This window comes from Ahaetulla prasina, chromosome 1 (genome assembly GCF_028640845.1).
Source record: "Ahaetulla prasina isolate Xishuangbanna chromosome 1, ASM2864084v1, whole genome shotgun sequence".
Classification (NCBI taxonomy): Eukaryota; Metazoa; Chordata; class Lepidosauria; order Squamata; family Colubridae; genus Ahaetulla; species Ahaetulla prasina.
Genome location: NC_080539.1, coordinates 288035018 through 288061555, shown reverse-complemented (window position 1 = coordinate 288061555; position 26538 = coordinate 288035018). Strand labels below are relative to the sequence as shown.

The 26538-nt window shown below is 35.7% G+C and overlaps 1 protein-coding gene across 3 annotated transcripts; it reads left to right on the top strand.

The window, feature by feature from the left end:
* The first annotated feature begins 372 nt into the window (after positions 1-372).
* TRAF6 (TNF receptor associated factor 6) lies at positions 373-26092 on the top strand. 3 transcript variants are annotated; one of them, XM_058161676.1, is made up of 7 exons: positions 373-1172; positions 11503-11832; positions 13986-14136; positions 14930-15088; positions 16634-16705; positions 19100-19177; positions 21191-26092. In XM_058161676.1, the coding sequence occupies exons 2-7, from the start codon at positions 11528-11530 to the stop codon at positions 22070-22072; spliced, it is 1647 nt and encodes a 548-aa protein (XP_058017659.1). In that variant the 5' UTR covers positions 373-1172; positions 11503-11527; the 3' UTR covers positions 22073-26092. The 3 variants fall into 3 exon arrangements, with proteins under 3 accessions (XP_058017659.1, XP_058017661.1, XP_058017660.1); XM_058161678.1 differs by lacking the exon at positions 373-1172 and adding an exon at positions 1233-1440; XM_058161677.1 differs by lacking the exon at positions 373-1172 and adding an exon at positions 1454-1875.
* The last annotated feature ends 446 nt before the right edge of the window (positions 26093-26538 follow it).

The window sequence follows — 26538 nt, the reverse complement described above, 5'->3', positions numbered from 1 at the left end:
AGTTGGAAGGGATCTTGCAGGTCATCTAGCCCAACCCCCACCCAAGCAGGAGACCCTATACCATTTCCAACAGATGGCAGTCCAGTCTCTCCTCGAAAGCTTCCAATGATGAAGCTCCCACAATTTCTGAAGGCAAGCTGTTCCATTGGTTGATTGTCCCCGCTGTCAGAAAAGTTTGGAAGAGTAGTTGAGCAAAATCAATTAAAAATACAAGTATCGAAAAGAAAATTAATAATGCAATGAGTCGTTCAAGTTTGAAAGTAAAACTGTACAAAATTGTTTTATTTTACAGTTTCGTATTCGTTTGAAAATGGACGAATTAAAAACTATCTGGAAAAAAATACTATAACAACATGCAGGCGTAGGATAGTACAAAAGGCTTAAGTATCTTTCTTCGCAGTAGCATTTTTATTTTACAAATTACATCCAGTTGCATTCCTTGCCTTTACTTAGCTTTGCAGACAAGCCTTAAACAGAATTATCAGGAAAGTCCTACTGTACTGAAATGTGTAAGACGGTGCAAGAAGGGAGGGAGCGGGCACTCACAACCGGGTAACCCACTCACCCCTTTCCTCCATGGAAGACTATTTTAAGCCCAGGGTTACATTTCGGATTTTTAAACATATCGAGCTACGTCTCTAGAAACGGGACACCCGATCCCGTCATCGACCCAAGGAGCACCGGACGCGGCTCTTGTGGGCAGATGCAGCAACCCCACTTCGCAGCAGCTAGAGAGGCTTCGCGGGCGGATCGCTCTCCGCAAAGGCAAAGCGGAGGCGGCTCGTCCAGGAGGGGAAGCCAGGCAAGGCTTCCAAAAACGTAGAGCGCAACCGAGCAAGCCGAAAGGGCAACTTTCCCCGGCCGCTTGGCCAAGCTCAGCAAAAGCGGACGGGTGGTGCGTGTGTGTGTTTTTTCCCTCTCGACCGCCCACGCGTTGCAAAAGGGCTCGCCCGGCCCGGCGTGGGAAGGCTGGCTGGCTGGCTGGCTGCCGAGGGGCGCTGTGGCGCGGTTTCGTCCCCTGCAGCTCGGGCCTGGCGGAGGTGGAAGCGTCTTTCCGTTGGCGCTGCTTCCTTCGCCGCCTCCCACTTCCCGTCGTCAGTCCGCTTCGGTCGCGGCCTTGGCATAGCGGCTGGGGAGAAGTCTCGGGAGAGGCGAGAACCGCGGGCTGAGAGGTAAGCGCGGCGCCCTGTTTTCTCCTCACTCACTCCCTCCCTTTCCTTGGCGGGTGGGGGATCCTGACGGGGGAGACTCGCCCGCTTGGTGCCCGCCCTGAGCACGTGTACAAAAAAAAACTTTTTTAAAAAAACTTCTAAAAAGTGCAAAACTCGTGGGGCTGCTTGTCTCTCCGTCGACGTCCTTCCTCTCTTCTGGCGCCCGATCTTGTTGCTGGTCCCCTTTCCTAGCCCGCGTGCGCCTCCGGCTCCAGGACTGTCCGGAATGGTTCGTGGGACCCCTTGTGGGTTCAGTGGGGGAGGCTTGGTAGTCTCTGCCGGGCTCTTGTGTCCGCGGGGGTGTGCTAAATGTCCGCCCGTCACAGCCTTCTGCCAAGCTGACTCCACCTAAGAGCTTTCCTCGCCGCTCGTCGCTTTCTATGTTGGGAAATTACAAGAGAGTAGTACTGGACTTAGGACCACAATTGAGCCTACAGTTTCTGTCGTTAAGTGAATGTTGCCCCATTTTTCCACCTTTCTTGGCCACAGTGAATCACTGCAGTGGTTAAGTTAGTTGAGCAGTTGTTCGTTGAATCTACCTTCCCCATCGACTTTTGCACGTCAGAAGGTCGCCAAAGCTGATCACCCACATGACTCTGGGACATTGCAACCTTGCCAAGCGTCTGAATTTTGATTGCGTGACCGTGGGGATGCTGCGACAGTTGTAAGTGTGAAGAAAAGGTCATAAATCACTTTTTTTTTCCGTCCTGTTATATTTATAACTTTGAACAATCGCTAAATGAACTGTTGTAAGTTGAGGACTACCTGTATAGTATGGTGAGAGTTAGAAGTTTGTGCTTTTATTCCCTCCAACTTAGTTTGGAATCTGCTACCGAGGTGCCCTACTTTGAACTGTGTGTGCTTTACACACTGGAATTGTTAGTTTTGTATGGAACATTCTGCAATATAAAGGGGAGGTGAAAAATCCAATTTTTCCACAAGTCACATAAAATTGTGAAGAATTTGGGGAGCGTGGGTAGAGTGCACACTCTACCACTCTAATACTTTATGTGTATGTTTTCTTTGTGTCTCTTAATAAATAGAACAATTTCTAAAGTTGAAAAGTTAAGCTGTAGAACTAGGAAGAGTGCAACCTCTTTCCTGTTGTCCCTTTCCCATGTCCTGGCCTTTGAGGATCATATGTCCCACTTGTTGTTTCGCAGTTTCTTCATATGTCTCTCATCCCTTCTTTGGCTGTCTATATATATTTTTCTGTCTGTCTCCTGTATATTTTTGGGTTGGAGCTGTAAAAAAAAAAGATTTCTTCATCAAAGCAAAAATACGTACCTTGGTAGCAAAAGGAAGGCAGGAATGCTTTCATTTATGTGGCAACCGGGATCTTTTCTGAGATCATATCTGCTTACTACCCCATTTAACTGTGTGTAGTAATGACTATCCTAAATCAAGATCTGGTTTGAAATAAAGGAAGCCAGGACATAAGCCAAACATGGTGGTTTATTAAACGCCTTATTACTAATGTTTAGTCCTCGAAGCTTTAAAAGCATATATTCAGTTTCCTGTGCTGCTGTGGGTGGGCACTTTTGATTATGTCATTTTCTTAAGTATTCAAAGCGGAATTCCTTAACATTTTAATTCTGAAATAGCACATTTAATTTTCACTTTGCTTCAGAAAGGCTGCTTTTTCAAGTTTAATCATATGGATTAGGTGGGAATATCTAATGTGCTGGCAAAGTGTTGATTTTGCTACTGGAGAAATTTTAATTAAATTACTTTTTAAAAAATTTACAAACCAGTTCTGTTTGTAATTATCATGATGATAATATCACTGCTGACTGATCTTGCCAGTTAAAAGTCATTAGATATTGAATGCCCTTGCTGGATGTTTCGGGCACGGTGGGATCAGCCTAGTATCATCATTTTATTTCCTAATAATAATTGTATATCATAGTGAAATAGATACTTCCTAGTAATTTAAAATCTCATAATAATTATCATACAACCAAAAAATAGAGTCATAATTAAACACATTAAATAGAAGCTTATCTGTTAATCCATCAGAATAATGTCTTGTAAGCCAGTGATGTAAAAGCCAACGTGAACTTACAAGATACTTGATTAGAACACAAGAATTGTCTTCCCCAAAAATGAAGTCATCCTGTAAATGAGGTCCTGGTACACTGTGATAAAACCAACAATAAAATCCCCCTTGAAATTGAGGTCAGAAGGGTGTCTCCATCAAGCAAAAGATAAAGCTTTTTGAAAGAGTCGCTGATAAATGTAATTTAACTCTGAACAGCACATATTTTAAAGACAATGGATTAGGAGTCTGGCTTTTATGTCATATAATTGCAAAAGTGTGCTTTGTCTGTAGTTGCAAAGACTGAAGAATATATATGGTAGAAACCTGCATATTTGGAATAGAACTTGCAAGAACTCAGGCCTCATATATAAATAGCACCTCTCTGTTAACATTAAAGTAATCCCATATACCTTACTGTATCTGTCGACGCCGAATATTATACCCTTCGCATTTATTGATCCTATGTTTTAATAATAATTTATTAAATTTTATGCTGCCCAATTCCAAGCAGTTGTGGACCGCTCACAACAATCCAATAAATTACAATGAAATGAATAGGAGGTGGTCTGCACCACAGATTGGATGGAATGAAGCAGAGTGTTTAGTTCTATTTGACAGACAGACCACATATTAAGATAAAAGTTTGTTGTTTGTTGTTTTCTAATCAATATATTGAAATAAAGAATGACTATCAAAGGTCACCTGCTTAGGTTAGACTTGAACAGGGGCTTTCCCACTACTGTAATTAGCATTTTAAACCTATTTTCTTGATTAATGTAGTTATATTGTTTAGCATAATGAAACCTAGCTTCTGAGCTGGCCTTAAAACTGAATATTCTCTTATTATTCAGTGGCTTGGAAGAAAAAGTGTTTTCCCCTCACTCTGTTTACGTTTACACTCTTTTTGAATAATTCCTCAAGTACTTAAACTAGTTTGCAAAAGCAGCTTTTTTGAACTTCTAGTATCAGATACTGCAATGATGACAGATACGTTCCATGCATTGTTCATGTTTAAACGTGACAATGAGTATACTTTGTTCCTTTTTCCACAGTTTCGATTAACAGAGGAATTTGTTGGTATAATTTTTTAGTGTTGAAATTAAAGCAAAGCACATTCCAGAATCACATTCATCTAAAGCTAATGGATCAAGATGTGAATTCTTAAAACTGCTCTCTGTTTGTTATCAGAAATAGAAATTGAAACTTACGCAACCTGTTCTGTTTTCCTTTTTAACACAAATGGGCTTTCCTTAATTGGCAATGATTCTAAACAGAAACTGAAACTGGATTAAATTACTTTCCAGTATTGTGTACACTGACGATCATATAACCTAATTCCGTACACTATTTCTTCACTATTTTTGAATTGAAAGTAAGAGCTGAAGTATTATAGATTTTTAATAGTTTTGAGAATCTATTACCATTTCTTAGTGTATACATAGTATAGTAGTAATAATAAAGCAAACACAATTCAGACTCTGATAAAAGTAAGCAATCTCTTAAATCTATCTTCAAGCGAATGTCTTTGAATGACGAAAGTAGCTGTCTGAGATGACAAAACTGGTGGGCATGATAAAAGAAAGATATACATTACATTTCACTCATGTCATTCAAAATACATCCTGTTTTTAGCTCTAATATACAAAGCCAGAGAAAGTGCTATGCAAAAATCTGGATTTAATAAGGAAACCCAATATGGAGCTTTCAGACAGGTTATAATAACTGTTGGTGCCTTGTTAAAGTAAATTTGACTTTTTCTTGGATGGCACAACAACCAGGAAAAGATACAGCTTTTTGAAACAGTTGCTGATAAATGTAATTTAACTGTCTGTTTTTCCTCTTCAAATTCAGGTTGCCATGTAGTTTTAAAGTTTTCCCAAATCAGTCATTAATAACAGATTATTAGAAATAAAGTGTCCCTGAGTATATATTCTCACCAGTAACACATGTGTAACTATGCTGTTAAATTAAACAGCAAAGATGAAATTTAGGTATGTATTCCCCTCACAAATTAGTATACCGGTATATATTAACAGCAACTAATTTCCTTTCACATAATTGCTTTCCTCGCCTTCATTTAGGATCAGAATGCATACCTCAAAATAGTATTTTAAAAAGAGGAAGGAAAATATAAATATCTGAAAAATTATAATTTCAGTTTTCATATGTTTATTAACTTTGATTTATAATCTGGGTTTCTTTAATACAACTCAAGACAGTATGCTTAAATTTGCTTCTCTTGCTTTTCCTACAATAACCATCCTGTGAGAATGGGTTGGGTTGAGAGAGAAAATGTCTGGTCCTAAATGATCTAGCTGGCTTCCATTTACCAGTTTTTAGTTCAGCACCTCTTCTGGGAAGTACAAAGAAGGACTTCTAGGACTGGGAGATGCATCCTGTCTTGAGTTGTATAAACCCAGGTTATAAATGAAATTAATAAATATATGAAAAAAGAAATTTTGATTTAGTCCTAATAAACAAAAACTGGGTAAAAGGAGGAAAAAGCATTGTTACCAGGTAAATGAAGCTCAGAAGTTATATTTTATGAGAAAATTAGCATTCCTAAAGAGAAAATAAAGTGGATATAAGAATGTGATGGTGGCTCAGCGGCTAAGTCGCTAAGCTTGTCGATCGAAAGGTCAGCAGTTCAGCAGTTCACATCCCTAGTGCCGCATAACGGGGTGAGCTCCCGTTACTTGTCCCAGCTTCTGCCAACCTAGCAGTTCGAAAGCATGTAAAAAATGCAAGTAGAAAAATAGGGACCACCTTTGGTGGAACGTAACAGCGTTCCATGTGCCTTTGGCGTTTAGTCATGCCAGCCACATGACCATGGAGAAGTCTTTGGACAGCACTGGTTCTTCAGCTTTGAAACGGAGATGAGCACTGCCTCCTAGAATTCGGAACGGCGATATGTGCAAGGGGAACATTTACCTTTACCTTAAAATTGTGATATTTCTATTTTCATAGAAAAAACTATGTAGAATTTATAAGAAAAACAGACTTTCCTTTAGTTAAAATAAAACTAAAGTATCCTATTTTGGTAATATCCATGAATAAAAATAGTTGCATACAGCTGCGTAACTGAAAGCGTAGTTATAGCCAAATGTTTATTGCTGTTTATTTTTCATAGATGGGACTATCTTCTTTTCTCTTCATAATCTCAACTAGCAAACTGTTGCTGTTGTGAAGCAATATGTACTTCAAAATTAGCAATACTTTTGTATTGAGAAGGTGCATGAAAATAATATACTTTAATGCTAAGTACTCTAGATATTTTTGGCTGTTGTTTATTTTACATATAGCTTAGCGACCACAATTGGAATCAAGAATTCCCACTGCTAAGCAAAACACCACAAGTGTTGTGTCTTGCCCGCTCTCACCGCAGCCGGGGTCTGCTTATCTGCTTCTGAACGCTGAAGAATGTCCTCCCGGCCCCAGCCCTGGCTCCATGCCCAGACAGGCTGAGGAGGGGGCATCTCCCGGCCCCAGCCCTGGCTCCATGCCCAAGCAGGCTGCAGAGGAGGGAGCACCCCCCCGGCCCCAGCCCTGGCTCCATGCCCAGGCAAACGGAGCAGCTAGACCCCTCCCCCTCCTCCACAGCATGTGAGCCTGAGGAAAGTTTATTTCCAACAGCTGCTGATTGGAGTGACCCTCACATCAGAAGACTGGATAGGCGGAGGCAACAGAATGAAGGGAGGGGCAGGCCTTAATGAGTGCTGAGTCATGGAGCCACACCCCATGGCCTATATAAAGGATCTGCTTTCTAGCAGTCTCTGAGTCAGGCAAAGTCGAACTTATCTTGCTGAAGTCACTTTTTGGTCTCCTGCCTGCTCTGAGGACTTTGCTAGGACTTTGGGCAGAGCTGCAGAGGCAAGCCTGATTCGGATTTCCCTGACCCGGCCGTCAGCGGAGGAGTGGGACACGACAACAAGACCATCATGGCCTTACAACCTCAGTTCCGCTGAGAACATTAAGCAAATCACATATGGGCTTTAGGTGAGACATCACATGACTGCAATTTTACTGCCAACTTCTCTATAAACTACTTGTTGGAAACCAGTTGTGAAGTACGCAAATGGTGATCACCTGACTGCAGGGACACTGCAATGGTGGTAAATGCAAGGTTGGATCATACATTTTTCAGCACTGAAAATTTCAAACAGTTGCTAAACATGCCAGACATTAAGTGAGGTCTACATACATATTTATACATACATATTTATATGTATGTATTTTCAAGGTGTGGACATACCTTGGAATATTTTTCAGTTGTATTATGTGAAGCCTTTTAAATTGGTAAAGGCGGGAGATAGAATAGACTGACTGTATAATTCTGTAGGCAATGTACATAGTAACTTTTTCTGTTTTCTAAGTGATATACAGAGATAAGGAAATTTGTATTTTCAAAATATTCTCTATATTTAGTAGGATATGTTACTCTTCTTGTCTGGTTACTGTAGAATAGCTTCACTACTTTGTAGCTAACAATGCAAGTAATTTCACAACATCCCAATTTTTTTAAAGTAAGGATTTTAAAACTGTTTTAATTCCATTGCCCAGCTTTGTATATAGTGTGCATTAATAAAACCCCTAAAACAGGCATTATACTTTTATAGTGGGAAATAATTTATTCTGTGGAGAATAGGCAAATAGTTTTTTTATAGCCTTTGTTGCCATTAACCAACCAGTTCAAACTTTCATGATTTTAAAGAGCATAAAACATCTTTTTCAACATTTTGCATCATAAGGAAGTAAAAGCATAGTTATGAAAAGTAACTATTAAATCTTTCAAAAAACAAATAAACAAATATGGCTACTTTCTCTTAGCACCTTTGTAATAGACAATTTGATTCAACAAGAACACATTTTAGGGTTTTCAAGAAGCATAAAATCATTGGAAAAATTTAATGTGTAGCAAAGAAAGATAAAGTTATTTGAAGTCATTGATACCCATAAGTTATAAAAAGAAGATGCAATATCCTGTGGGCATTTTTGTAGAAAGTGTTTGTGAAATTTTATTTTATTTATGATAACATACAAAGGCATGCATGTTTTCTTCATCACTATGTCACAATACATGAACTTCTTTTCATTATTCCCAATAATAGCAATAAGACTTATCTACTGATTCACACTGATTTTACAGCCCTCTCTGAGTGGTTTATAAAGTCAGCATATTGCCCCCAACAAACTGGGTCCTCATTTTACTCACCTCAGAAGGATGGAAGGCTGAGTCAACCTTGAGCTGGTCAGGATCAAACTGTGGGCAGGTGGCAGGATTGAACTCCTGGCTGTGGACAGAGTTAGCCTGCAATACTGCATTTTAACCACTGCATTTTAACCACTGTGCCACCACTGCACCTTATTGCTCCAATAAGGGAATAAACAAGTAAATCAAGCTGTCATATAATTTATAAAATTATGTTTTGCATCTTAAGAAATCTATGCATGCATACACACACACACACACACACACACACACACACACACACACATTTAAGAAGTATTTGACACTATCTTTCATAAAAACCCAGGTTTATTTGGAAGGCAAGAAATTTCATAATGGAAGCTCTTGGCTGGCCAAAAAAAGCATTAATGACTTTATCATCTATATTATCCCTGCTAATTTAATGGTGGTTCTGATATCTTCTGCTGCTGATACTGCTCAACAAACAGAGATTGGGTTTTTGACTTTGGTTGCTTTGTAAAAAAAGGACAGAATGAAAAAAAGGAAAGGAATATAGATCCCATTCCTGGAGGACGAGGTATCTTAGCTGCAACTGAGCATTGTGCATTTTACACATTCCCCCATACGAGAATTCTTAAATCCAGTTTTTAAAAAATAAGAGTTAAATAAAGCAAAGCTTTGATGATTGAATGGATTGCATCTTTACTGCAAGTTGTACTTTAAATATTCCATTATATTTCTCTTTTATACTCTTAATAAAGAAATCTTTCTGAAATAAGCAAAATGTTAGTTTATTTGACAGCTGTTTTTTCAAAATTGATCATGTTTTTGTTAACAGTAGTTTTCTAGAAGCGAGATGGGGATTTTTCAAAATCTTTCCCCCTCTCTTATTTTTGAGACATCTTCTGTAGACTAAATGTCATTTCTTTGATATTAACTCTTTATTACATGGAACTCAGAATACTATGATGTGGTTGTTCGTTGACAGGCAGAAATTATTGCCTGTCAATAATTGTCTTATCAAATTATTGGAAGTTTTTCTGATGAGAATTTCTTTAACAGGAAATAACACTTGGCATACTGCCTTAGGAGGACTATGAACTTTGGGAATACTAGCAAATAATGCAATATCTTAAATTCATCTTTTAAACAAAATACAGCTTTTCACTTAATACTTTTGTAAAGGTACTTTTCATGATGTTGAAAAGCAGTTCTATCTTTAATGCCCTTTACTAGTTCTTTAAAATGCACAAGAGCAGATAGAGATAATCCCTTATCACTTGAGTTTTTCTTTTTCTTTGATTTCACATACTAATTGTGCCAAGGTATAAATATATCCTACAGAATACAGGTAGTCTTCAACTCATAACAGTTCATTTAGTGACCATTTGAAATTACAACAGCACTGAAAAAAGTGACTTATGACCATTTTTCATTCTTACAAGCGTTGCAGCAACCCCATGGTCACGAGATCAAAATTCAGATGCTTGGCAGCTGACTCATGACAGTTGCTGTGTTCCATTGTTGTGTGATCCCTTTTTGTGACCTTCTGTCAATCAAAGTCAATGGGGAAGCCACTTTCACTCAACAATCGTGTTATTAACTAAACAGCATTTAACAACTATAGCAAGAAAGGTTGTAAAACCTTTGTAAAAAGGTTGTAAAATGAGGCAAAACTCAAACAACAGAAATTTTGGGCTCAATTGTGATTGTAAGTCAAGGACTACCTATACTCTATCATTGTATCAATGGAATGATTATTGGTGTGCAGAGGACTTTTTAAAAGTTGTCCTGAATTCTGTAAGAGATAAATCCTTTCTACCAAGATTTGGCCAGGCATTCTTGAATTCTTGAATTAAGACAATATAAGTACAACTTAAGCATGTTCTTTCCCTGGGCTGTTCACATCCTGCTTTAAATGTTTAACTGGCAAAATGCCCACTATCTAGGAAATAGTTTTGTGAAGGGTGTAGCTACTTCGTTCGTTAAAAATTCTGAACAAAGGGGAATTCTGCCAAATTGAACACTCCTTCAGATTGGGCAGAATTGCAATCTTAAACTTCAAATTAAACCTATTATACCTGAATACCCTGATCCCCGAAAATAAGACATCACCTGATAATAAGCCCAGTTGGGCTTTTGAGTGCATGGCAATAAGGCCAAGCACTTATTTCAGGGTTCAAAAAAATATAAGACAGGGTCTTATATTTTCGGGGAAACACAGTAGAAACTGCTCAAACCTTCCACTACATAGGATAGTGCATTCTTGTAATGTGTAACAAACATGGAATAGTTTCTACTGTAATTATATAAAGTTCTTGAATATCTATGGATCTAGCTTGTTTTTTTATTATTATTCTATGATAGTAGAATTATATATCCTTACTCTCATGATCCAATCGCATAAATATAAGGGATTTCTTTGATTGTTTTTGAAAACATGGTAATAGCAGTTTAGATTGTTGACAGACAGATCGATGTGGATGGATGGACAGATGATAGAACTATAATAAAACTTGAGTCACGGTGCCTGTGTGTGATTGTGAAAGCAAATGGGAGAATAGATATTATTGAACTATTAGGATGTACATTTGTTGAGTTGTACATGGATTTGGGACATTCTATCTTCAGCATTAGTAACTATTTTGCCCCAAATAAGTGACTGGTACTAAATAAGTTGAAGAGATTTGCTCATATAGAGGTAAATAAGGATTAAATCATAGAAAAAAATAAGAATTAAAAAAAAGAAGAATAGATTGAGTAGAAATATAGTTGTAGTTGGATGGAATTGGTAAGGTTTCCCAAAATTAAACTTTATAAGTCATTATATAAATACATGAAAAGCAAAGTATAAAATGATACTGAAACACATTAGAAAGATATGGAGAAATATAGAATATTATTACTATAAACAGTTTTTAGTGTTCATCCTCCCTTCCCTTTTATTTCCATAATCTTTCACTCTTGTAGCACTTTGTATAAAATTACACTTTTTCTAATAGGGAATAATGTGATAAATATCTAAATATGACGAGTTATTCTTTTCTTTTTCATGTCTGTAGGTATCCTACCACTTCTTAAATTACTATGAGTCTACTACATAGTAACACAAGTTTTGAAATCAATGATCAAGAGAGTGACTGCTGTGCAGCCATGGCCAGTGCTTGTAGCGCTGGGACCAAGGAGGAAAGCTTCACTGCCCCCATCAGCAATGGTACTGGTGGGACACTTTCAAACTCTTTCATGGAGGAAACCCAAGGCTATGATGTGGAGTTTGACCCACCACTGGAAAGTAAATATGAATGCCCTATCTGTTTAATGGCTCTACGGGAAGCAGTACAGACGCCGTGTGGACATCGTTTTTGCAAAGCTTGCATTGTCAAATCCATAAGGTAAACACAGCATGTTGAAAGAAAATCAGTTGTGCCCCAGGTTCAGTGTTCTTTCCATTAATTGCTCCATCAGATTTCTTGTGTAATCTTCAAAAAATTAAAACTAAAATTTCTTGTGAGTGAAATGAATGGTATCAAGGGAAAGATTACTGTGAATCACCTGAGGAAAATTCATACAGTCTGCTTTTAACGCCTTTTTGTCTTATCTGTTTCCAGAATTATTTATAATTCAGAATTGTCTTTAATCATTCAGTTGTGGTCTTTCATGACACAGTTTGTGTTCTCTGTGTGTGATTGGTTTGATGGTTGATTGATTTTAAACTGTGATATGCTGACATAAAGTAGTCCTTTGTTACTGTTAGAGAGCTGTGATAAATATCAATAAGTAAAATACAGTATTGCAGAATAATTTACTGAGGAATTGATTCAGTTAAATTTGTTACAGCTGCTGCCCTAGTAGACTTGGTGTCTAACAATAAAAAAAAAACGATTTAAAACAGTTAAAAAAATCACAGCAGCTCAAATTAAAATAATCATCTTAATAACAGAAAATCACACCAGGGGCCCACAGCACTTTATTTTTTAACTTCTCATTTCCGCCCTAAGAATCAATATAGTATCAAACAAGTGACCGATTCCTCAGACTCTGCTAATCTTATTTAAGTGCAAAATATGTAGCTATATTCAGGACTTAATAGTAATTGTTGAGTTATGATAGTCAGTCAGTGATTGTCCCACATAAGGGAAGAAGTTATAAAACTGAGCCATTGAAATCTTAAATAAATGGTGTGGCATTTTATTCTTTGCATAAATGACTTGCACATAATACATGACTATCACTTGACCTTATGGATAAAAATGAAGCGTAGCACTTGATAGCAACTTTGGATAAGAAAATGCAGTGTAATGATTTCAGTAAATCTTTATTTTCTACAATCTGTGAATCTCATTCCTCCACCTACGCTGCTTTGTCTCCATTATTATGAAAGTTATTTTTCTTAAAAACCAAGGCAACTTCTCAGTATTTTGTGTTTTTGTTAAATAAAGATTTAAATATACGGTAAACATACACTATGAATGGAAGTTAAAATTACCATGTCCATTTTTTAATTGAAGTTGGATTGCTGTTATGAGAATTGTGATCAAGCAATTGCTTCTTCTGCATTATAAATTATGTTAATGTGACAGAGGTTGTAGGAACTCAAGTTCTCAATACTTTCTCCCCAGTATTAGCCTTAGCTTTTATTCCACTGGAAAAAAAATCATTTTAACAACCTTCTCATGAAGTTCAACACCTATAATGCTGACTGAGTTTTAAATATAAGCTTCCCTTTTCCCTTCCTCAAATAAACATTTCTTGATTTTCATAGTGTCTGAATTTATTAGACAAACGTCTAAAAAATTAAAAGTCCTTTTTTTCATTCAGTTATATTTTAATTGTTTACAATTTATTTAAAAATAATAGTATAGCAGTGTGAATCCCACATATAGTGTGCTATCCATTTAGCACTATAAACTCAGTATGTTAAATTCTGACTTAAATAGTCCAGGCCTTAGATATATGGACATATCCGGGAACTCTTGTTCAGCATCAAACCACAAATTACCCTTTTCTCCACTGATTCTGCTTTTCTCTTTTATGCTCTGTTTCAAATATTTAAAAAAATGGGAATGAAACGGATATATTGTCTAAGAAATACACAACATTACGTGATATAAATATATGAAATGAATATGTTTATATCTTGTGTTAGCCATGCATATATACACAGAGAGTGAAAATGTATATTTTGGGACCTGGATAAATGCAAGGAAAAAAAATGTGGAATATTACTTTTCCTAGACTCCCTTCCCAGCTGCAGTCTCTTTTTCCACCACTCCTAAGGTATTTCAATTAATCTGCTATAAGACATAAAAGATGCTGTAGTTAGAGGGAGACATTTGCAGGCTGTGGCTGTGAGGGCGGCAATCAAACAGGAATAAAAATGACTTCCAGTTCATGTGAGAAACTTTTGAACCAAAACTGATCATTTGCAGAAATATGAAGAATACTATTTGGTATTACATACAGCTACATACACACACACACACATACCGGTATATGCACACAAGTACACATAGATGCATACATTTATATTGTTTCTTTTTGACAGAGATGCAGGCCATAAATGTCCAATAGACAATGAAATCTTACTTGAAAATCAACTCTTCCCGGATAACTTTGCAAAACGTGAAATCCTATCCCTGACAGTGAAATGTCCCAACAAAGGCTGCAGTCAAAAGATGGAGCTAAGGCACTTAGAGGTAAGTTTTAATGTTTATTTTGTTTTAAGAATTAAGGTTCAGTTCTATATTATTCTGATCAGTATATTTAGGATTTATACAAAGAGATACTTAGGATATGCAAAACAACAAGGAAGAACTGGATAAAAGGGTTAAATCTGCTTTGTTGGAATCAGTTACAGATGGTCCTCAGTTACAGTGTTAATTGGGCTGGAATTGCTATTGCTTAGCAATAATTCTAAAGTGCAATGTCACAAAATTACATTGCTTAGTGACAGCAATTCTGGCATTCCCAGTTGCTGCTGTTAAGCAAATCACTATGTGTGAGGTCCTCATGTTTTGTAACTTCCTGTTGGCTCTTCAATTGACTTTGCTGATCAGAAGTCAGCAAAGAAGTTGGAAACCAAGAACCATCTGTAATTTCATTAAGAGTCTTCTGAAGGCCATGCCCTTAGGAGTACTTCATAAGTGAATTTCAGTTGCTAACTCACAAGTGTTATCTCCGGCTGCAGCAGGTCATAATATTTGTTACATTTTAAGTTTACTATTGATTTTGTAATATAGGTTGATTTTAAATGAAAAGAAAAATAAATTGTGGGTCACTAGGTATGACTATTTCTATAACACCATTGAGAAAAATCATATGAAACCATCTGTCTATTTTTGCTTTTATAGTTGTTAAAGCTACCAGTGATGTTTTTGTCTGCTAATATTGTAATTATGGTCAAACATTATATTTTCAGGAATTATGTAAAAAATTAATAGAAGTTTGGTTTGGTTTTTGGTGACTATTCTTCTAATGGCTTTTCCCCAGGACCATCAGTTACACTGTGGATTCGCATCAGAAAAATGTTCTCAATGTCAAGGGATTTTCCAGAAGAACCAGTTGCAAGAACATATTAAGCTAGAATGTCCACGGCGGCAAATTGCTTGTCCAAATTGTGCCATGTGTATGCCTTACGAAGAAAAAAGGGTATAATGCAAAATAGAACTGCTTTATATTTATACTAATTTAATAAGCTAATTTTAATAATGCATTAATTATTTCTAAAGTTTCTTTTTGTTGTCTCATATAAAATGGTATATTCCATAAAATGGAGTATCCTATTCCTCAGTCCACTGAGATAATAGCATTTTCTCTGGAAATGATTCTTCCTTCTTCAGTTCTGACTGCTCATTATCTTGATCTAGATGAGAACAATGAAAACTCTGTCTAGATAATATTGGATGTAGACCAGTATTTATAGGTGTCAGAGCAGAAGGTGGTATACAGCTTTTTTTTCCTTCTGTTCAATCATGTTCTAAATGATTTGAACAAAATTTTTCTGTTGCACTTACTTTTAAAATAACTGTAAAGATAGTTCTCAATTTACAACCAGTCGCTTAGTGATCATTCAAAGTTACAACAGACCTCCCTACTGGTTCTGAAGTTCTGACAGGAGGGCTACTTACAACCTGGTTCTGAAGTTCTGACAGGAGGGCCCTGCCACAATCACAAATGACATGTCAGGCTCTCAGTACAGACTTGTACTTAGGGCTGTTTGCCGCATCTCGTCATGTGACTACTATGTTTTATGATGTTTTTGCTGAAAACTGGCATATTCGGTTTTTCACAAAAAACACATTATGAACACTGGGTTTGCTTTACAACTGGTGTACTCTAGTGGTGGGTTTCAACGGTGTTACAACCGTTTTGCTTTGCGCATGCGCTTTGCCCGCGCTTTGCCCAAACTGGGGAGAAGTAGAAACCCACCATTGGTGTACTCACTTAACGACTGCCAGCTTTGCTTAATGGCAAAAAAGTCACATGGGTGACCCATTTTTATGATCATCACAACTTACCGTTGTAATGGGCAGGCTTCATTATGGCTATAAATCAAAGACTACCTATATACATACTGTAATTGTACATAACTATACTCATTCCCCATCTGAATATTCTGTTGTAGATTCTATAGAAGTGTTATTTTTTTGTCAAATGTCTCAATGCAGCTGTACACAACCATGGCAGTAGAGAAAAAAGTTTGAGAGCCTTACCTAGCAGCATTGACATGAGTTACATCAAGGGAAACCATCTTCTTGTTCTCATGGTGTTATGCTAACGAATTGCCATACCATTCTGATACTAGTTCACTTATTTTCATATCAGTGTTTCAATAAGCACAGTTTCTATTTCCGTGGGATTTTTCAAGAATGTAATTCCCATAGAAAACAAAATTTGAATGTACATGCCTATATACATGAGTTGAGAAAAAGAATAATAGCTCTGCTGTAGAAGCATGGCTTTATATGCTCCCAATCCCTCTGACTTGGACTGAGTGGGTACCCTCTATTAATTCAAAATTCTTATTCTGGGAGAAAGGCAGACGATCTTATTTCGCAATCTTCTGCAATTATGAGAGAAAGAGAGAAGCTGTATCCTAGGTTGTAAAACTTGCAATAATCCTAATTATGAATCATTCCCTTTCTGTGACAACTAATTTTTATTTTTATTTTTTTTGCTTTCACTAAAATAAAGGTTCATGATGAAATATGCCTTTTGGCAAATGTCTTCTGTGAATATTGTAATACAGTGCTAATCAGAGAACAGGTAAGGGACGTATTTTGTTTGTTTTTTATTTATTACTTTGCTCCAGTCTTAATAGCACAAATTGCTAAGTCATAGTTCTGATTATCACTATTACTATTAATAGTAATAACATTATTACTATTAATAGTAATATCATTATTACTATTAATAGTAATATCATTATTACTATTAATAGTAATATCATTATCACTATTATCCTTCTCATCTTTTCCATTATCTATTCCTTTAGCATCTTATGACTATCACCTTGTTATTTGCATCTTACGATTTATGTTGATTGCTTTTATTTAGTATCCTATGACTATCACTATCTTATGATTTGTGATGATTGTATTTTATGATTATGATTTATCACTTGTTTTTCATATGTACACTGAGAGCTTATGCACGGGAGACAAATTCCTTGTGTGTCCAATTGCACTTGGCCAATAAAGAATTCTATTCTATAAAGAATTCTTTCATTATCATGAGGCATAAAGGGATAGTGTGAACTGTTACATAGAGTTAAATGCCAGGGAAGAACATTATCCTGTGTTTTGTCCTACCTGATTTTAGATCTATATTATAATTAGATTCAAAAGACTTTTTTGTGTGTGTGTTTGTATGTATAGGCAAAAATATCTTGAGAGCTGAATATCTGAAACTTCATCTTATAAGTAGATAATGTCTATAGAAAGAATCCTTTAGACCAGGTGTCAAACTTGTGGTGTCACGGCAGCATCATGTGATGTATTGTGACTTTTTTCTCTTTGCTAAACTGAGTGTGGGCATGGCCAATGCGTGACGCATCCAGTCCGCAGGCCGTGAGTTTGATAGCCCTGCTTTAGACTTATTTTCTCAGAATGTTTTTCCCAGAAAAACTGCCATTTTAGTCTCTGTTAAATTTTTATAACAATTATATGTATACCATTTATTTCATACCACCAATATTATAGTATTATTAATCTTTTCAGACATTAAAACTTATCTTGATCTGACTCTACCTCAAAATATCAGCTAAGTTAAATTGCTAAAAAAGTATAATGACTTTACTAAAAAAAAAAAACTTAGATGCGAAGTTATTTTCATAAATGCTTTATTTTTTAGGTTGTTTTTAGATGTTTTATTTGTACTTTTACCTTGATTTTTAGTTTAATATTTTTTTCATTTGTAAGTTATACTAGGAGTAGAGGTTTTTGAAAGCAGGGAACACCTCAAAATCAGTGGTGACATTTAAAAAGTATTGTAACAGTTATAAATAAACCACATATTTGCTTGTTATAAACATACCATATTTTTCACTCCATAGGACACTTTTCCTCCCAAAAGTGGGTGGAAATATCTGTGTATCTTATGGAGCAAATATTGCATCACAGACCGTGAAGTGTATTACCTCAGGGGTCCCCAGTGGTGGACTGGTGCTGGTCCTTTGGTGAATAGCAGCCGGGCCATGGTGATGGGGTCCTTTTACAGTGCTGAATCCCACCTCTTCTGTCTTTGTCATTGCCTGCCTCTTCTGTCTCTTCCACAGGGCAAGAGTCAATAGGCACACCTATCTGTGGTCCTCTCAGGCTCTGCCTGATATTTTTTTTCTTATTTTCCTCCTCTAAGTCTAGGTGCGTCTTATGGTCAGGTACATTTTATAGTGCGAAAAATACTGTAATTATAAATAAATCTGAGACAGAAAACCAAAGGTTAAATTTGGCAGTACAGAATTTTTAAAACATTTGTATTATAATATCTTTGTCTAAACTGAACTTTGTCCCAGCAATAGACAATATATTTCTATAATGAAAAATGAAGAATTTTCAAACTTTTTTTAATTGGAGAATTATTTTTTTATCAATGGGATACCATTGATCCAATGAAAATTTGTTTTTTATTGTTTTCCAATAACAGATCTGGCAGCTAAATTAAATAGAAATTGAATCAGTTTTTTTATATACCACTCATATTGTAGGCAATATAAAATAGAATAGATAATAATCTAATCCTAGGAGTCATTTTATGATGATGTTTGCAAAACTTGTCAGTTTTGTCAAAACTTTGGCTAATTGGGTCTTGTGATCCAAAAGAAAAATGCATAACTATTTATTTAAACTTTTGCCAATACTATCTAAAAGTATTACATTTAATATAATGTAATTTCAGTGGAGTATAATGCTACTGATGAATTATCTTTACAGTAATAATGGCAATGTTTTTTAATCTGTTATTTTATTTGATGTCTGGAAAATGATCTGAACTTTAGCATAAAAATTTAGACAAAATATGTCGAATTTGCTACGAATTTCCAACTTTTCTCACTAGCAAGAATATTAATTTAATAAATGCTGTTTTGGTATAAATGATACATATTTACTTTTCAGTGTAGGATTTTTGGAAACTACAGTTCATTCTTATTTCTTTTTATAGCTGCCTAATCATTATGATAATGACTGCCCTACTGCTCCAGTACCATGTACCTATAGTGCATTTGGATGTCTAGAAAAGGTAATTTAAATTATTTATATATGCATATGCTTGTTGATCTTAGAAGAATATTTATCGAACAATATTGTAATTAATGTAAAATGTATAAAGATTGATCCCACTGTGATTATTTGGTTAGCCGCAAGACAAAAAAAATTTAGACTGTATCAGGCCACATGCATGCTCCTCCAAATCACCCACTGCCTTTTTGCAATGCTTTAGAAGGCCTCAGAAGCATTGTGATAAAGCAGAGTGTGATTTGAAGACTTGCATAAGGGCTTCTTACAAGCTTTTGGGAGGCCTCAGAAGCATCATGAGAAGCATTGCACAATTTGGAGAAGAACACATACAGTAGTCGTGGGAAGAAGTCATGGCACAACAATCAGCTGCTTTGCATAGGACTATCTCATACGTCATCAACAGAGGAGGAAAAAGACTGGTGCTGGGCTGAAATAGAGCCTGGGAGGAAAAAAAAATCTTTCTTTAGTCAGGTATATATGATTGTCAAAATGTAGCCCGTTTTTCAATCTAGGGTAGAAAAAGTCTGTCTTTCCAGAAAATCAGTTCAGAATTTTATTTTGATTCTTCCATGGAATGAATTAATTCTGTAATTGCTAATGTGAAATGTGCTTTCATTTAGTGGGATTTCCGTTTACTGTCTGCTAAGGCTTTTTAGTTTCTTTTCAACCTATATGGTAGTTTTTTGTTCTAAATTATTAATTTCTTATCTTGCAATAATTCATTGTAAAATTCTGTAAAAATTTGCAGAATGGAGTAGATTCCATGTGGAGGGGAGGAAAAGGAGCTTTCCAATCATGCTGTGAAATACCTTGAGCTACTGAATATTGGATCACACATACAGAATTTAAATCTCATATTTATTTCAGAAGAACAAGCTTGTCATTTTGGTTTTATATGGCTTTCCGCAGCTGGGAGTCTTCCAAATAACATTAGACTATGACATCCAAAATTCTAACCAGGATTTTAACTAGCCAGTGGTGATTAGAAATTATAGCACAACACATTCTGGAGGGCTTCTGATTGAAGTTTAAGCTATTCCAAGGTTAAAGTATATACTAATGTAAAAATAAAGCCAAGTAATTAATATAATATAAATAATAACGATGTCTATATATTTGATCTGTGTGTGTGTATGTATAGTCTCAGTTTACTAATTTATTTGAGTAGAAATTTGTAATTATTCTAAAATGGGGATTAATAAGTTCTGGAAAATGTTGATAAATCAGTTCTGTAGAGTATCACCATGACTTTTTAAAGAAAAAGGAGTAACAGCAGAAATGTTTTTACTCAATTAAGGAAAATATTTCTGGTTTTAGTTCAGTATATGAAAAATTAAGTGGTTTAAAAATGTAGAACTGTAAAAATGAAAATAAAATATTTCAGTACCTTTTTATAATTTTGCAGATTTTTAAAATTACATAAATGTTTTTCAGCTTCCCATCTTAAACTGCTGTTTTGTAATCTTTATATATTCATATGAGAACGTTTATTCAAATGTTTATTATAAAAATAAACATTTACAAGGAAAAGAGTATATGCTGATTATATTCTTCCTGTACTTAAATCAGAAAAATGATTCATTTCAATCTTCATATTTTCTAATCTATTTGCCCAACCATTAACGTTCAAAAGTTATTGTTAGTAAGTGAAGGGTTACATTCTTGTCAAATATAAATTTTAAAAAGAAAGTTCTAAAAATACTGTTTACATACAAAATGACATAGCTCAAATATTACATTAACGATCACTAATATTGATGCTATTTTAAATAGCTGAAAATATTTTGTTTTACACCTGAGGATTATTCATAGACCTGATCTGCTTCGGACCATTTGAAATCCCTACAATGTTAATAATTCATAATTCTGTTCAATTTATCCTTCTTTGTTTCAGCTAATATAAAGCAATAAAGCTACTTCTTTTTTAATGCAGTATTTTCCTTTCTCCATTAAGACTTAGTCCTTGATTTTACTCAAAAGAAATAGAGTTGTATTTACTTTTGTCTGATTGCAGATGCAGAGAAATGATTTGGCGCACCATGTGCAAGAATTTACTCAGGTTCATATGAGAATGATGGCTCAGACTCTTCGGAGCATCAGTGTTACTACTCCAACTTCCATGAATTTTTCTGGAACTTTACCTTTTGACCCATCACTCTTCTCTCAAGGCATGCCGCCCTCGTGTGAGTGTAGCCCAGAGGTCCAGAACTTCAAGGAGACTATTCAGCAACTGGAAGGTCGCTTGGTAAGACAAGATCACCAAATTAGAGAACTCATTGCAAAAATGGAGACACAACACTCCCAGATGGGAGATCTCAAACGCACCATCCGAACGCTAGAGGAAAAAATTGCTGACATTGAAGCCCAACAATGTAATGGTATTTTCCTGTGGAAAATTGAAAATTTCAGTGCATATCTGAAAGCCCAGGAGGAAGAAAGACCCGTTGTGATCCATAGTCCAGGTTTCTACACAGGGAAACCAGGATATAAACTTTGCTTGCGTCTGCATATCCAGTTACCAAGCGCTCAACGTTGTGCTAACTACATTTCTCTTTTTGTTCATACCATGCAAGGGGACTATGACAGTCATCTCCCTTGGCCTTTCCAAGGCACCATACGTCTATCAATTTTGGATCAGTCTGAAGGATCTCCAAGACACAACCATGAAGAAGTAATGGATACCAAGCCTGAGTTGCTAGCCTTCCAACGTCCTATGGTCCATCGCAACCCAAAGGGCTTTGGATATGTAACTTTTATGCAGTTGCAAGCCCTGAAACAAAGAACATACATAAAAGATGATATTCTCTTGGTACGCTGTGAAGTTTTAACACGTTTGGACTTAACCAGTCTCCGAAGAGAAGGTTTTCAGCCTCGTAGTACAGATGGAACATCATAGCCTATTGTCAAGTCTTGATTGTTATGTAATTATGAAAAACCAAGCTTGGTTTAAATTATTTGGCTCCCTGAGAGGAGCAGCAAATGAAGCTCCTGTTTCAAAAAGAAAAAAGTCATAATGTTAACCTGAGGTAGCAAAATTCTGGTAGTACCACTTCTTCCTCCTTAGGAATCTAAAGGCAGCAATAATAAATAAATATGCATTTTATGCCTTTATTTTTGCTACATGAAAAAAATCTTTCACCTATAGCAGCTGCTTTTCTATCTTTTTATATGAAGAATCTGCAGAATTGTAAATGAAGCAGAAGTTAGACTGCCAGTCTGGAAAAATAGTATGCTTTTCAGGAAAGGGGAAATCATTCTGTCATAAGACAAAATATATATCTAGTGGATTCTTTTGCTCTTTTTGGTGAGCTAGATAACTGACTATTATCAGTAGCTGACGTATGCTAAAAATTGTAATTAAAACAGAGCCACTTAATGTACAATCAAGAGTGGGCCAAATTCTATTGTTATTTGTCATTAGAAGATTTGACAGCTAAAGCTATAAACATTGTATTTGTATCTCAGAAGTTAAATTATGAAATATATCTACATAAGAGGCAAATAGATAGTGGGATACCTCAGGGTTCTGTCTTGGGCCTAGAATTCTTCAACATTTTTATAAATTACTTGGAGAAAAGGATGGAAGGGAAACTTGGTGAAATATGCAAATAGCACAAAGCTAGGAGGAAACACCTCTGAAGACATGCTCAAGGTTTGAAATGTTTCATTATGCTTGAACAATTGGACTTTATGCAAGTAAATACTATTCAGTGGCACACACAAAAATGTCAGGTTTGCACCTAGGTGGAAAAAAAATCAGATGCACAGGTAGAAGATAGATAGTACCTGGCTCAGCCATAGTACTTGTGAAAAAGGTCTCATGAAAAAGATCTAGTAGACCACAGATTAAGCGTTAGCCAGGGAAGAAGGCAGAAGAGAACAATAAAGATGATACTTGGAAGGTAATTCTTATGAAGAACTGTTTCAAAAACTGGGTTTGTTTAGCCTAAATAAGAGAAGGGTAATGGGAGATATGACATCAGTGATGCCAGTCTTCCAGTGCTTGAAGGGCTGTTGCAGTGAAGAAGGTATGGATTTATTCTGCCTAATGCCTAAATGTAGGACAAAAACAAATGGATTATTTCCCAGAACCATTGGTACTCCTTCAGTGGAGATTTTTAAGCTAAAGTTGGACAACCACTTGCCTTGGATTATCTGAGGATTCCTACCCTGGGAGGGAAGACTTGGATTATAAAGCCTCCAAGCTACCTTCCAATGGATTCCATAGAATTCCTGTGATTTCATAAATTGAGTATATAAGCTAATCAATTAGGCCTAAATTGTTAGGCATTATATAACAAAAACCCATTATATATATACATACAGGTAGTTTGTGATTTAAGACTCATCCTCAGGTAGCACAATTGCACTTCTCCTGCAGTCAACGATTGCAATTCAAATGCTTGGCAACTGTTTCATATTTAGTTGCAATGTTTTGTGGTTATGTGTTTACAATTTGTTACCTTCCCAGCTGGCTTCTAACAGGCAAAGTCAAGTGAGAAAGCTGGATTCATTTTAATGACCACATGATTCACTTAACAGCAGTAAAAATGATTGCAAAATCTGGTCATGTGATAACTTACTTAACAACTGTATCGCTTAGTATCTGAAGTTCTGATCCCAGTTGTCATAAATCAAGGACTACCTGTATAACATGCATAATTGCTCAATGCTCTTTATCATGACAGCGAGAAAGTCAATAGTCATATCTTGGTAGATTTGGTATTAATTACAACTTCATTCTTGTTTTTTGCCTTCCCAGAGAATTTAGCGTTAATCCATTCTCAACTACCGTTAACATGCCTTACACAATGTAAGCCGCCCTGAGTCTTCGGAGAAGGGCGGGATATAAATGTAAAAAACAAACCAAAAAACATAATGACAAATTAGGTTTGATGTATCTAAAAGCTCACTGCAGATCTCTTCTGGAGAAGCTTAATGAGGCATCAACCTGATTGCCTTAGGACAGGGGTCTGCAAACTTGGCTCTTTTAAGAGTGTGGACTTTAACTACCAGAGTTCCTCAGCCAGTAAATCTGGCTGACGAACTCTGGGAGTTGAAGTCCACACGTCTTAAAAGAGCCAAGTTTGCAGACTCTTGCCTTAGGAAATCTTTACCCTGATGAAATCTTGAGATATTCCTTGACTGATGTTTCCATGTTGTTATGTCATTTGCACTGCTTAATCCTATCATTTGCCCTGTTGCATTTTATTATTATTTTTTGCACTTGTGATGATAAGTTAAAACTGTGATTTTGCTACAAATGTTAGATATGTTTCATTTTTAACTGGAAACACTGTTGTAATCTGTTAGGCTTAAAGGGAATTCCCCTTCTTTTAAAGGTGATTTGGGATAGGCATAGATGCTTGCATTCTGCAGTGTTTTCAGTTTATTTTGCGGACATATTCAGCATATAGGTGTTACAATTTTCAAGAATGTTAAGGGTTTTTTTATCCAGCTTCAGATTGGCTGATCTGTAACATTTTTTACCACAACAATCTGTGTAATAATGTGCTACTTTGGTGTATAAACATGCTATTAGTATTAATTGTAAAAGTTATTACCTTGTATACAGAAGTTTCTGTTCAAAATTCATTGGTGTCGACAAGATCATTTTGGTGAAAGTGCTCTTGATAATGTGACATGAGAGCAAAAATGTGGAGTCACGACCAAAGTTAACTAAAGGAGGAATATGTGGCTCTGATGTGTGAAAGAAAAATAATCAAGGCAGCTTTACCTTCACTTTGAAAAAAAAAATACTGATAGTACTAGTACTGGTGGCAACAGTTAATTGCCCAAAGACTGCGCTAGTATTCCATGATAACATATGACAGTAAACCTGGAGCTCCATGAGAGCATAATCTTTCTTTACAGTTTTATAAGAATAATCAGAGTATGTTCCCTGCCTTCCAAACAAATAAAAGCTACAAAGCAATGAAGCACTCACGGAAAAACTCTCAGATTTTGAGGGCACCTGTCAGAACACTTCTTGGAGACAAAGCTTATTTGAACCAAACATTTCCCAGCATTTGGGAGTGAAATAAAGTATTACTTGGTGCCATAATGTGAGTATGAGAGTGTTAAGGTTACATATTCTACATTTTTAAAGAAGAGAATCTTACTTGGAAGCAAAAAGTTACATTACCTTTTCTAAACTCCCACCCCACACAGGCCCTGAAAATGTGCATTATTTCAAATAATTGCTTGTCTATTCAGAATACAAACCTTTATAAATACTGATTTTTGAACCATATAATTTTCTATTCTCATGCTTTTTTATTAAAAAAACAGTATAGATTATTCTTTATTTAAACTTGATCTAATTGTAAGGATGTCATTTTTGATGATGTAGAAACTCTTAGTGTGATATATTTTATTTACTTATCTAAAAGTAATTTACTTATCTAAAAGTAAATGTCACTCATTGGAACTATCTTTTAGTAAGCTAAGAAGAATGCTGGCATCTTTAGGTATTTTTATATACAGAAGTATGTATTACAATGTATCAATTTACTGCATATTTATAATGCTATTTTGAAAAAAAAATCCCAATTTTCTAGGGTACAGGTTATAAATAGTAATTTATTGTAATAAGCATTAACCTTTAAGGAATCATATTCCATTTCATCAATAAACTATTATGTAGCATATCCTGACTTTGTCAGTTGCTGTTGCAGATTGACATAAATCAAATCCTTTTCTGATTAAAAAAAAAGGCAAGAGCTAATTACTATATATAGATTTATTTCAGCTTCAGGTAGACAACTGTTAAGTCACCCTGAATAGACTTTCAGATAATGAAATATAGGATTGCAGTCTCATCTTTTATTTAAAAATGGTTTAATACGTGTCAAGATTTCTATTTAAAATAACTGTACTTTTTATCTATAAATTAAACTAATTTTATTTTCCATCACTTGCAATATTTTAGCTACTGTTTTATCTTGTTTTTAATTCAAAACCTTTGAGTCCTAATTTTGGAATTAATTGCAGATGGACATCAATAAGATCTAATCCGTATCTTAGAATTTATTTTTAATTACCTGGTTTTTAGCTTTTTTACTACCAGCTACCCATCCTTTTTCATTGTATACATTGTGCTTATCTGTGTAGTATGCTACTGTTTTTATTTAGTGGTTTATATTCTGCCATATAGTGGGAATAGGATAGGAGGAAAGATTAATTGGGTGCATTTTTTTTATATAACAAATTTCATTAAAAGGCGTAAGTTTTCATAAACTATAGGTCACTAGTTCATATGCATGGCATGGAGGAGACGTAACTCATAGATTTCTACCTGTCTTAAATTCCAGTTCCCAACAGATTTGGTCAATAACATTAGCAATCAGGTATGTTCAGAAC